General features: G+C 37.5%; 1 protein-coding gene across 1 annotated transcript in view; it reads right to left on the bottom strand.

Annotated features, from left to right (window-relative positions):
* Nucleotides 1-239: 239 nt before the first annotated feature.
* Nucleotides 240-13,979, bottom strand: part of MOXD1 (monooxygenase DBH like 1) — a 49,553-nt gene continuing 35,813 nt past the window's right edge. The window contains exons 7-12 of the mRNA XM_069010754.1: nucleotides 12,239-12,405; nucleotides 10,612-10,803; nucleotides 7,882-7,941; nucleotides 5,994-6,136; nucleotides 3,393-3,561; nucleotides 240-720 (exon numbers count right to left, since the gene is read on the bottom strand). Of these exons, the coding sequence (XP_068866855.1) occupies nucleotides 556-720; nucleotides 3,393-3,561; nucleotides 5,994-6,136; nucleotides 7,882-7,941; nucleotides 10,612-10,803; nucleotides 12,239-12,405 (896 nt within the window). The 3' untranslated portion in view covers nucleotides 240-555. The remainder of the gene's footprint in view (nucleotides 721-3,392; nucleotides 3,562-5,993; nucleotides 6,137-7,881; nucleotides 7,942-10,611; nucleotides 10,804-12,238; nucleotides 12,406-13,979) is intronic.

Genomic DNA, 13,979 nt, shown 5'->3' with positions numbered 1-13,979 from the left:
TTTCATCCCTTTAACACCCATAGCTCCCATGTCTCAGGAGCAGAGATGGTTTTGCAGTGTGTTGCTCCCAGGAATGTCCTCCCTGAATGAATCCTTCCCGTAGCTTTATGGCATGTTTCAGTCAGACATACCCAAATATATGTTTGCAAGACCTGTCCATACGGCAGTAATTTCATTACCTGCAGGTGTCAAGAACCAAGGCAAGATAATACAGCACAGACCAGGCTGAATGTGGTTAACTAGGTTGCTTTTAGTTTATTAATTTTACCCATATACATAGATGACTTTGAAAGCACCACGTGAAAGAGTCAGAACAAAGTATAAGAAAACGGTACAGGAAAAGATTTCAATATTCAATGTGTCAGTGTACCTACTGTATTTCGTACATATTTTACATTGAAAACCAAAAACCCCACAGTTTCCAGAGGATGTATACATTTTGTTTTGATCTGGCAAATTTAGTTTATTAATATGTAAAAAAATAAATCTACAATAGCAACAGTGCAAACACATCAGAACTTGCATGGCATAGAGAACACAGATGAATAAAAATTATTATACAGAGGGCCCAGTGTTTCCTATGGTACTGGCTGTGATGTGTACAACAAACAACAGGGTGAGGAATAAACTGCAACTTAAGCAGGAAGATGAGCTGCATATTACTGGCTCTGTCTTGTATGGTCTCTCTATTTCAGGAGGTAAAGCTGTCATGCCTTGGATCTGAAATTAAAATAAAAAATTATCAGAGTTTTGTCACATAAGATCAGTAAACTCTTTTCGCTCTCAAGATAATTGGCAGCTTGCCTGAGAATCTATTGATAGTTTTGTACTTGGATTGTGACTCTCACTGTGGAAACATCAAGCTCAGTAAAAATATGAATATATTGCATGCCAAATGATCAGCCAGTGTGCATATTCAACGTTCTCATCTTGAGAGCAGCAGTACACACTGGCTTCCTCTCCAGTAAAGCAAGGTTAGACTTTAGTTTGTTGATTTGAATGACCTTATTTGGCTTTGTGGGCTTATTTGGATGATTTGGTTGTTGTTTTCATCCTTCTGTCAAATAAAAATGAAAGCTGGCAGTGTCACTCCTTTGTAGGGATACAGGATGATATTCGAATGCATTCATTTCTGCATGCAAGGCTCACCCTTGCATGTCCAAAGCAGTTGTGCACACATTATTCCACAGAATCACAGAGTGGTTGGAAGGGATCTCTGGAGGTCATCTGGTCCCACGTCCTTGCTGAAGCAAGGTCACATACAGCAGTGTCATACTGCTATATATATTGAATATTTTTCACTCTTCCCGTAGAACTCAGTGCAATTTTATGGAATTGGATGTAACTACATGTTTGTTATGGTTTTGACATGAAATTAGAGACATTTGTGTACACTTCTCAGCTTGCTGTTCCTAAACTTACTCCCTCCCTACATGTCAAAGAAAATAAGCTCTGCAGAAAGTAAGCTTTTTGAAAGTTTTTGAAAGTCTGAATGCCCACCTGTACAGCATATGCTTGCTTTGGGGATTTTATCTATGTTGCTATTATTCTGTACTGTGGAAAGAAACCCCAACTAAATACTAACTTAATCTTAGCAAACACAACACAAAAGTAAAACTGAAATAGGGACCAACTCTATAGAAGGATGATGGTATTTTCAACTCAGTTGTCTGCTTCAATTTTTTTCAGTCTTGTAAAAACTCAGGGATTGTTTGACCAATCAGGTTAAATCTGTTCTTGATTTTGATGAGGATGATCGTTTAAGTGTAATATCACTAATAATGGAAGGGAAAGGAAAGAGTTCTAATCTTAGCTTTGATGAATATGCCCATGTCATTTGAAAAAGGAAACTGTGATTAAGGAAGAACTAAGAACTCCCAGTTCCAGTGAGCTCATTCTTTGACTACATTCTTTAAGTTGTAAGTATTGTTCCTTCATCCTGTAAGATAAAGAGGAACAGCATTTTCCAGAAAGTATACCATCAAATAAACCCAGCCTATCCCCTCTTGATAAAATTTCCGTGTGCTTTTCGTCATCTTAACTTGTCCTCTGACAAATAATCAGTGAAAGAGTGACTATGCAACTGCAACTGGCCAGCAGCTGTAAAGGTCAAGAAGTTTAACCAAAACTGGTGAACAGTGACATGTACTGTCTGTCTACAACCACTTTTCATAGGAGGTCTACCATGGGACAAATACTAGAAAAACCCAGAACCTCTTTGATTACTTATAGCACACAGTATTTCTTTGACATCCAATGGGCAGAACAGTCTGACCTATGTTGGAAAAACCCAAGAACGCTGCTGTAGGAGGGGCAATTTCTTCACTACCTGAAAGGACTTGTGTGACATGCTATGAGGCAGCACGGGCTTTCTTCCAGGGTGAGGAGAATGAGGCAAAAGTCTTTTACTAGGAAGTACTTAATCAATAGTATCATAGCAGCTCTGCTATACTGGACTGAAATCACAATAGGAAATAAGCCAGTACAATGGGACTGTCTCCCCTTCTGAGCAGAAAATCTCAAAAAAGTAAGAGCTTGAATGTGGAGTCTGTAAAGGAGTTCAAAGATCAATAAATATTTTTAAGTATTCCCTTCAGGGACAATACTACCTGCACTAGCCATTCTCTATAAACACACATCAACATTAAAGATGACAACTTTTCTCAACAGTCCTGGTAAAATACCAGTAGATATTTAGAAAAAATAATAATTACTGGGGTGTTATTTTTTATCTTATAAGGTTTTTTCATCAAGACAAGGAAAGTAAAACTACAGAAGATAAAATCTAACAAAGGTGCACAAAGGAAACAGATGATCCAAATGTATTTTTATGGCCCAATACTATAGACAATTCTAGGACCAATAAAAAAAGACTTATTGGAAGATTGTTCATACAACTTTAGGTTGTCTAGATGACCAAGTTAAGAAGGTAGATTCTTTGTTGTGCAGTCAATAAGCTTTCCCCTAGAAGGTGACTCAGAAATGCAACCTGATTTAGGGATTTTGAATCATCCATTGCAAGACACTAACATAAGTCCCTGACCGTGGCAACAGTGAGGTAGAACAGCTTCCTGGCTTGGTCAATTAGTCTGGACACACATGTTTGCTCTCTGATCAGCTCCAGACCCACTGAAAGACTCCATCCTCCTATTACTGATCCCAAGTACTGATTAAAGCTCCAACTTTTCTATTCTTTTAAAATGCTTCTAAAACTCAAGTTGGGTGAAAGCACTGCTAAAACATTCTCATCATTTGTTATTGTGTGTAAATGCAATATAGCTGTGTAAATATCCTGAAGAAGTATAACCAGGTATTTATTCATATGCAATGAAACACAGTAAATCAAATTAGTTTCATAGCATTCTTGCCTCCTTTTCAACACACGGACTTACCGACCATTCTGCATTATCTGTTTTTGAACATCTCACATTCACAGGTAGTTTAAGCACAAGTTGATTGTAGGAGAGACCCTCTGATCTGGACCATTTGAATTTATTCATTGCATCCATAAAAGACAGGTTTTTATATTGCTTAGGACTCTTGATAATGAAAGGCCAAGTCCTAAAGAAAAATAAACAATTAGATTTAAAAAAGATAGATACATACTATCAAGTTGAAACTGACGAGGAAAAGCTTTTGGAGAATCTCCTCAGAAAAATAAATGCACTACTACTATGTATATTATGCCTAGTTCACATTCTCAGCTAAGTTCTCTTCTACTGAAAACTGATGCAGTTTCATTGATTTTGACAGACTTATGAAAGGCTGTCAGCATGTTAGTACTTGCTGCCAGATGCTTTTAGAAATGAAGGACTTCAAGAGTTACATTGTTGTTCTCTGATCTACAAACTGAATGCACAGGCAATACAAAACAGGTCTTCTGCTGTAACTTCTCAAAAAAACAAAACCAAAAGAAAGCCACACCCTCTCCTAGGCTTGGCAGGCCAGGCTGCCAGGAAACATTTGCCATCAGAAAGCTGCTTCCAGATGGTTTTGCTGAGCTCAGGTCAAAGCTGAGCCTAGCACAGGAATTGCTCTGATTTGCACTAGTTGGCAGCAGATAATACCTGGTGTTGTGGACATTGCCTTGGCATGTTCCTGCAGGCTGGCTGCAAGGGCACATTTTGGAGGGGTGGTTTAGAGACCTGCTGCTCTTCTCTGAAAGACCTATTTGCCCACGTGTGGGAATTGTCCCCATGAACAAACATTTCCCACCAGCCAAAGACATGGAAAGGAAAGGAATGAGATTCCATTTAGTAAAGAAAACTAAAGAATAGTAACAAAGGAAAACTAAAAAAAAAAAAACAAAAAACCGAAAAAACAAACCCAAACCTTTTCCACTGTTTCTGCTTTCTCCTTGTTTGACTTTGCTGGGATGAATGGAAACAACATGGTGGAGGGATCAAGCTTTTATGAACACAAAGTGAAGCTTGCACAAGAACAAAAGTATCTAAAACTTTATCAAGTAACCTAATTAATACTGCGTTTGGAGCATGAGTTATCTTCTCAAAATACTTTTGACAGATCTGTGTTATCTTGCAGTAGGCTGTCTCCCACTTGCTTTGGGTAAATTGCCTGTGCCAGAGTTCTGCTCCCCTCAACATCTAGGCATAGAGGATGTCATTTTAATCAACTACCTATTTTGGTACTTGGGCCACTACTGTGGCCCAATCACTTTAATCTCTGCTCCTCATGATTTAAACCATTGTCTCTGTTACCAGACAGAGGAAAAATATTTTAAAGTGAGCCACAATGCCTTGATCCTGCTCCCAGTTTGCCTTCATGTGTAAGTCAAGAGAGACTTTGCTAGAGTCAGTGAAGCAATTCCAGTGTTAGACTGACACAAGAGAAATGAGGATCGGGTCACATATCCTTAGGCTGACAGAGCTTAATGAAACAAGAATTGTGGATTAGGTCATAAATACTAGAGGCATTATTAATCTCCTCTTCTAATTACTATTCCATTTGTGGCAGACAGTCTGCATACTTACTCTATTCAGAACATCTTTATTTCCCCAGGCCAAATGTGCATTTTTTCCTTAAGTACAGTTATCATGAATGAACACTCAAGAGACCATACATTTGTTAGAATATTTTCTTTCTAAGCTCAGAAAGACTCTTTTAGATAGGACAAATTTAGAAATTCTGTTCTCCCTGTATTAAAAGAGGTTGTAAATGGAAATAGCGTGGAAAATTATGTAGACATTGGTTGCACTGTGACTTCCTTCAAATTCTTCTTCTTTGAATATAAACTTCAGAACTAAGACCACTAAGCCTGTACGTCAAATTATTTTGCAATAATAATTTATAGGGTTTGTTAATATAAACTCTTTAACCAAAGACAACTTTTAAATTTTGTGGTGACACAATATCAGTCTATCAATTTGATTTTTAAATCTTGCTATTACCTTAGTTTTGTGCAAAAAAGAAGTGTAATTCACCTTTCACCACAAAAAGTGCATTCTGCTTTTTATTGTTTGATTATTTTTCTGCATTTCATTTATTTGGGAACTTTGCTCTTTTGACTCTTCTCACTCTTTACAATCTGCTGTTGAGAAACTTTAATTTTGAGCACTATAAGGAGCATATTTTTGTCAAAAGAATTGCTGACAACAAATCTACCCAGGGAAATTCAATAGCCATGCTCACAAACTCCTTTTCAAAATTATCTCTTTATGTATGAAACATTGACATGTTTTAATAAATTGATAGATTTAGAACAGTGGTACATAGCCTTTTTACAGATGATTGTGGTGAAAAAAAAACCCATGTGAACAATATTTTTTCCTTAAAAGAAAAACTGCAAAAAAAATGATGTGAAATAATTTGGCAAGAGAAATACATAGCAGCAGAGCATATTGACCAAAAAAAAAAAAGTGGCATGAGTGGCCATGTTGCACTACCAGAAAGAAAGAAAAGTTGTATAAAAATGATCCAAGAATCCCACAGACAGAAACAGAGGTGATACAGATATTCATAAATGTTTTACATACCTGACTGGTCTATAGATTTCCTTAACACCAATGAACTGGAGCTGTTCCATTATATCTGGAATACTCGCACAGCGGGTCAGGTTGATTCTTGGGTAATAGAGCAGATATGACAGGCACATTTCATTCCTGGTGCTCAGACCACCCTGAAAATCGGATTTTTCTTTAATCAGGTAGCACTGGAAGCCCACAGATTTAATCACTGATTAGCATTTATATGCTAATGAAAGGTGTATCAGGAGGTCCAATTTGACAAGTTTATCTTTTACAGGAGGTTATCAAGTAGCAAGAGATTATTACATGATTAATTACAAAATACGCTGGAAGCTCAAGCAATGGCTTCCAAGTTAAAAGACATCAGAAAGAACAACAGTGAGTAAAATAAGGTTCATATTATATTGAAGTGCACTATCTGAGAAGTTCAGGTCTGCTTTCAGTTGTCCCCAAGGTACTTAGATCTAACACATTTCAGAAAAGGACTTCAAAGTGGAACAGAAGAAGAAAAAAACCTTGTAGGATAATTAATCTGTTTAATAAGAAATTAAGTGAGCTTTACCTAGTAAAATGGAGGCTGGGATGGAATATGAATCTATCTGGACTCTGCTTGTAAGTACATATGCAGATAAAGAGTGAAAAGGAAAATAATTATTTATGTTAACAGGTAATGTTGACTCAAGAAAAAATGAGCATGCGTTATAAAAGCACTAGTTAGAATATAATTTCTAGCTAGCAGAAGAAACAGACTCTTAGACAGTCTTCCATTGAGAACTGGGGGGCAAACAACTAACTTAAAATTACTCTTGGTAAACATGGACAAGATTATAAACTGCATGTTCCTAAATCCTGTGTGGGGAAAGTTCCACAAGTCTCACAGAACCACAGGAATAGGCATGGAGAAAACAAAACACGAGCCAAAAGTTAGTGTGGTCACCACACAGGAAAACAGGACAAAAACTCAAAAGCCTTCATTCTTGGTCTTTTGCTTTTCATTGTATAACTACTGCATGTGCCTGCATGCAAGCCATGATTCAGGAAGAGGTATCCCTGTGCTCTCTGGATGCCAGGAACTGCAAAACAGAAACCCCTCAGGTCTCACTTCCCAGAGGTCTGGATTCAGCCCCTCCCCAGGAAGAGGGATCAGACCCTGGCACTGGCAGCTATATCCCTCCCATAGACATAGTGGGTTTGGCATCACTCTATGTGTTCCTAGCCAGCTGGCACAGTCCAGCTCATGCCCGAGTAACCAAATTTACTTCACCTCCAAAACCCAGTGGCTGCACTGCAATGGCCAGTGCCTGGCCTCTGTTAACCTATCCCAGCTGCTTCTGGGACACTGTGCACTGCTGTGTGCCAAACCAGAGCTGGGCACCCTTGATAGGGAGGGGTGGTTTCTCAACTTCTCTTCCCAACCCAAAGGACCTTCATTCTGCCTGGATTCTATGTTAGGCACAAAACTAAATAGTGGAGAAACATCCTGGTCACAGCTTATCTAAAAATCAAATCATAAGAGCTGGCAATTACAAATTTGGGGAAAAATGCGTAACAAGATCATAAAAATAATTCATTAGAGTACACAGAATTTGCATGTTAATACCTGCTGTGAAGAAAACACTCCTTATACTAGAAAAGCTTGACTTTTAAGGAGTTTTTATGAGCTGACCTACTTATTTTTATAAACTAGTCATATGAAAGCTTTATGCAAGAGATCAAACTAAGATCACAATAGTTCAGATGACTTTAGAACCTAAGAATCTGTGAAAGACAATAAATAAGTATATGCACACAGCCATTAGCAAGTAAATTCACTCATTTTTAATAGTGTTCTATGAAAAAGATTTTAGTCCCCAATGTTATCTGTGTATTTATTTTGATCCACTAAAATATTGCTTACCCATGTCATGCGAATTCGGTCCACAGTACTGTAGTGGCATTCTGTGATTAAATTATCCCCCTGAAACACAAAATTTAGAAAGTTCACAGTTCTGAAGTTTATCAACGCCAGCTTCAGGTAACCACAGATGACAGCAAGCACTTAAGAAATAAATATCAAAGCAGTGGATATGACTTTTTGAAAGAGTGAAGGATTAGGTAATTGCCATATGTTAAGGCCCTGGCAGTTAGCATTCATATTACACCAGATCCCCAGGGATCCCCCATGGATTTAAAACAGAGTCTTGTTAAGAGTGTTGTCTGGCTTTCGTTTAAAATAGCAATGAAGGTACCCAGTTATCATCCAATTTTCTGGAAAATTATGTAGTAGACAATGTATACAAATGATTCTTGCTCCAAAACTCATCCAGTGCTAGTTTACCCAGGCTAATTTACCCTGCCAACTTCAACAGAAATATTTGGCAAATGAGGAAAAGAAGGCTTTCCACATCACAAAAACAACTGTTTCTCTGCCAAGCCTTGGAGTAGAGGAGTGGCAGGCAAAGACTTCACTACATTGACAGATATGTATGGGAGAGGCTGAATATGTCCCTTCTCAAGTACATACAATTAACTTTTTGGTGTCTTGAGAAACTGATCTACTATTTGGTAATACTTTCACTCCCTGTACCTAATCAAGTACAAATCCGAAAATCACCAGATAATCAAGTGGAATTTTTTTTGTATCATCTTCCCTTATCAACCACTGTACTTCCCTAAAAAAAAAACAGATCACCTTTCAAAGGCTGAGAATTTCTCATTTCCTACAGGCTATTTCTTCAGCTCAATGCTAGCACAATCTGTACTCCAGACTGCTGGAAGAAGGTGCGTCAGCCTCGTGTCAGCCAAGTGGAGACAGAGGTTTCTGAAGCAGTGTGAACTGGCACACTGTCACTGCATCCAGTGGGAATATGCTGTTCCTGCCACTGAGGTCTCCAGCTCTGTCTTACAGACTGGATAACATTCACTAAAATTGTTCCTTCCGTGAGACTAGATCTGTTGCTTCCAAATGGAGGAGAGAGTGCTACTGTGTGAAGAAAGCAAATAACCTGACTCCACAAGCTGAAAGAAGGATATAACCTTGGGAGAGGTTATAGAAACAGAGAATAACAAGAATTTATATGAGAAATTATACTGTTAGTTAATTGATTAAACTGTTCTCTGAATTACACCAGATGATGAATGTAAAGCTGCACTGGTAATTTTGCATAAGATGAAAACAATGAAAGGCATAAGAAACAGTTCTCTTCAGAGAAAGAATTCCATCTTCTACTTGAGCTGGCTCTTTTTTCAAGTTTCTGTTACTATCAAATACTGTTTATAGTTTTTCTGTTGTCTATTTCCTTGTGTTCTTGAATTTCAAGAGGCTTTTTTGCTATAATCTGCATGGATTTTCCTAAAAATATTACAGGCTTTCTCTGCAAACCTGTCATCTTCTGCCAGCCCTCTTCCTAAACCCTTCAACCTTCGTTCCTGAAGGAGGTAACACCGGTTTGTCTTTGAAGTCCCCAGACTACAAGCAATTTGACTTCAAAGAGTAAATTCTGCACTTGAACATCCAGATTTTGCTGTAGAAATTAAACTATAAAGTTAGCATTTTAGCTTCTTGTCTTTAAAGTACAAATATCAAAGTCTCACAGTGTGGGAGAAGAGACATAAGAGAGAAAGGGGCTTGAAGAAAGCCCCTGAAGTTTAAACCATGGGGCTCCTGACCCTACTTGAAGTTCAGTCATTTCAATGGTCTTTTCAGATCCCTCTCCCTTAGTGGTTCCAATTATGAACAAATCCCATTTTTCAACATTTTGCATCTGGCAATTAAATAACATGCTTCTTTACATGCACCAGGACAAGCTGCTCTGCTGGCCAGATCTGGAGCACTCAGACTTTGCAGCACTAAAATTTCTGTCATCATGCCAGAACTCAAAAAAGATACTGGGTGGAACTAACAAAAGAAGAGTGAATAATTTTTAAATGAGTGACTCACACAAAAAAATACAGACTCATTTCATGCAATACCTATGCATAGCTACTGTTTTATAATATAATTGTAGTTGGAATATCTTTACAAGTTATGTTACATTGTTTTCAGGAATACTGTAGGATGTTGTATGATACAGAGTTGTATGATTTCTTCTTTCAAAGGGTTTTGTTTACTAGTGAAACATCAGGTGGAATGTGATAATGGAGTTTTACTCCCAACAATAAAAAGTGTGAAACAAACAGAAGACTTGGCTGATTTTTAAACATGTTTGTAAGTCTGGGTTCTTGCTGTGTGCAAATACTGAAGATCTGCTACTTGGTTCCCACAGCTCTGTAAAGCCACAAGGTGTCATTTCCATTACTCTTCTTGCTGGATGCACCAAGATGGTACAGCCAGGCACACATGGGATTTTCTGATCTGCTTTGTTTAAGCCTTTGTGGTAGTAAAGTTCAAATCAAGTTATTGTGGATATAAAACATACCCAAAGAATAGCTTGATTTGCTGGACCAAGCCAGTTCATGTGGACACTCCTGAGACACTGAAACGTTAACACATTAGTGACTCTGAGATAAGTGGAAAAATTAATAGAACATCCAAGAATTCTATGATGCTATGCCAAGAAATTCTACAGCAATTTAGTCCTAAAGGTGAGAAAACTCTGGGCACATGATCTCTTAAACACTTTCAGGAAAAGAATTAAGAGTGTCATACTGGCAAGATGGTTCTTTCTTCTTTCAGGTACTGAAACTCCTGGAAGTTGAAGTCAAACTCGTCGTCATAAGCAAGCAGCTTCTGCTCCTCGCCGTTGTGGAAGTGGCGCATCCTGATCGCTCTGCCCGCAAGGTGAGCATGGAGAAGTACCGCAAACACTTGAATCCCAGCAGGTCTCTCAGCACCTAGAGCCTGGCCAAGGGAAACCAACACCATCGGTGTTCCCAAATGCAAAGTAATGTAATGTAATGCCATGTGCAAACAGAGTGAAAGTACATTAATTAATGTAGTTTGCATTCAGTCGGTTTACTGAAAAATGCAGTCTGGAGCAAAACCAAAACTGTAACTGAAATTCAGGGTTTACGTACGAAAAAGGCTAGGTTTTTTCTGTGGTTATTTTTTATAAAAAAAACATGTTTTTACTCCTAATGCACACATTTTTTAAAATGAAAATCAACTGGACTGCAAATAATTCTCAATAGTTTTAAGACTTTCAAGGGAATCGTACTAAAACCTGCATATTAATTTACTGCTAATGGCTGATAACTAATGAATGGGGGTGTTTATTGTGAAAAGGAACTTCTATACAGTTATGAATGATGTCATCATCAATATTGTGCCAAAAGATGCACTTAAAATTGAGAGGCTGTAGTTGTAACATCCTCTACTTTCCATCTTTAAGTGAACTGGTAGTGAAATACTGAAAGTTTATATTTAAATCTTTTTCCAGGTTCAAAATATTTGCAAATTAACTTTTCCAAATTGACTCAAATCTGACATCATTCCCATTCTAGCTGAGATCTACTGTTCTAAACTTTGAGTATGCTCAAATTTTATTCTTGTTCAGTGCTCAAGGTAGAAATAATCTGTTATCACAATACCTTTTAAGAACAGCCCTAGGGTCAGAAACCTCATGATAATAGGTTACTCAAATGTTCTAAGGATGAAAAATGCCAGGACAATACATAATATTTAACACCACCAAGAACAAATCTAAATTCTGTATCTAATGTAGCCTTCATTGTAAACCATGTTATTAATTCAACCTTTCCCTATAAATGACAAAGTATATGAGAATCTCCCATGATGCAGTCACCACAGATTTTAGACAATGCTTCCATTACTTGCAGAGATATTTAAGTTATTTTAATGAAACCAAGTACTTAATAAATGCATAATTTTGTACCATGGACCATTCAATAAAACCTGTTCAGGTCTTCAGTTTCTGTGGTTGGTCTACTAACACCTTTCAGGCTTTCACTTCATCATTAGGAACCTTTCACACATGCCCAGGTCTGAATTAGTCTCCACTTTTTTTTCTGGGCTAGCTATTCCAAGTTATTAATAGCTCTGCCATGGAAAGTAATGTATGTCTACATATTGAACACAAAATTAAAACATTGCAAGCCCTGTGTCATTCATTATTACTCAAGTAAGTAAAACAGCCTGAGTAGTGAGCATGCCAAATATCCAGTTCAAAACCACAACACATTGGAGGATAACATGGACCACCAGACTCCTTTGCTCACATCTTTTAACTGTAACTCTCAATCTTCCCAAGAAGTTCAAGTGACTCTCTCAATTATTTCTATGAATGAAAACCAATGGATTCAGTCAAGGGACGTACCTCTTCCAGACATTCCAGTGTGCAGTGACCCTCTGACACAAATTCAGGCATGCCTGGTGGGATATTGTGGAAGAGGCTGACCCAAAGACCAGCTTCAATAACCCCAGCATCATATTTCCTTAAAACTGGAGTATAAATCAGCCTCAAACCAGAGTTATCTATCATGCCTGCAACAAAAGAACACAGTCAGCCATGGCTGAAAATCAGTGTTTAAAAGAAGAAAAAAACCCAAACCTAATTGCTTCATGTTTTTTATGCTATGTCCTAAGTTTTCTGAAGGAAAATCAAGGAATCAACCTCAATAACCTTGAAATGAGTCGAGCCATATGCAGGAAGTGGTTTTTTCTCTTTAAAGTTTTCAAGCCATGTGCTGTCTTCTAGTTGAAAATTTTATCTATTTCTTCATCTTGAGTCCTACCATTAATTATATTTTTCCTTTGTTTTGGATTGCCTGCTACATTACAGTGTATCTGAGATGACAAAATACACCCCTTTTAAAATCTCTCCAATTAAGAAGGCATCAATTAAACATGAAAATTGCCCTACTAAATCCCAGAACTGTAGACAATACCCCCACTTTGAGTGAAGTAGACAAGAGAATTGCAGAGTACTTTAATGTTGCTCTGACTCAAGCACTTCTCTTGATTTCAAAAATTAGTTTAAAGAACCAAAGCCTGCTGTTTGGAGGCTGTGTTTTTAAGAGTCAAAATACAAATACAAATCTATTTTGTTCACCCACATATGTTTAGCCATATGTGTTTGTTTACGTATCTATTAATAATTTCTGTTGCCTTTATCATCTAAATGCTTAGAATTACTTGTCTTGTATTAGTCATTTTTATTAGTCATGATATACAGAAGAAAAGGATTAATTTGTGTTTGCACAAGAACTACATGTTAGTTCGTCTGTTTATTTCTTTGTATTTTGGAATAGTAACTGAAATAATTCCAATTTTGAAAATTAAAAATGCAAAAACCATATCAAATATCTCAGAGAAGGTAATATGCTTCCTAGTGACCTATATTAGTCTTCTGAAAAACAAAACAGACATAGCAGTGCCTGAAGCCAAATTTTACATCAATATGATATCAGCAGTCTATTTTAAGATAAGCAAATGGCAGAGGGACACTACCCAGTCACTAAAATACCTAAGATGGAGTAGTGCATATGATTTTTAAAGAACAAAGGATATGAACTGTGCATAGTCAGTTAAGAATGGTAATCAGCCATGAGACATTCTGCAACATACAAATCACATTTAAGGTGATATATCCTGTTCCACAACATCCCAGTTTTAGCATTTGGGAATCCATACTCATTCCCTTTCTGGAAGTATTTGTACAACCTCATCAACTTGAATTTTTCCTTTGTGGTATTCCTGCTTCAAGCTTGTTGCTAGCATCTAAATGTCAGACACTCTTATGGTATGTCAGTTTCTGGTAAACAATCTCAAAAGAAGCCACCTTTCAAATGAGAAGTGAATGCTAAGGACTACAAAACCAGAAACAGTGAAAACCATCCATGTTAAACTAAAAAATGTTTGAACTCTTCCTAACTGGGAGCCAAGGCTCACTACCAACCTGAGTCACTTAGGAAAACATTAGCCCAGGTCACGATGTGAGGGAAACAGTGCAGCCTTTAACCACAAGACCCAAACTGGGAAAATGCAGGTGCCAAAACACACAAATGAAGGTGACCCAGTGGCAGATTTGCTGTTGTGTCAGGAGAACTGATTTTTCC

This window comes from Aphelocoma coerulescens, chromosome 3, assembly GCF_041296385.1.
Source record: "Aphelocoma coerulescens isolate FSJ_1873_10779 chromosome 3, UR_Acoe_1.0, whole genome shotgun sequence".
NCBI classification, from domain to species: Eukaryota; Metazoa; Chordata; class Aves; order Passeriformes; family Corvidae; genus Aphelocoma; species Aphelocoma coerulescens.
Note: the sequence above shows the minus strand (reverse complement) of the source record. Positions and strands in the feature narration are given on the sequence as shown.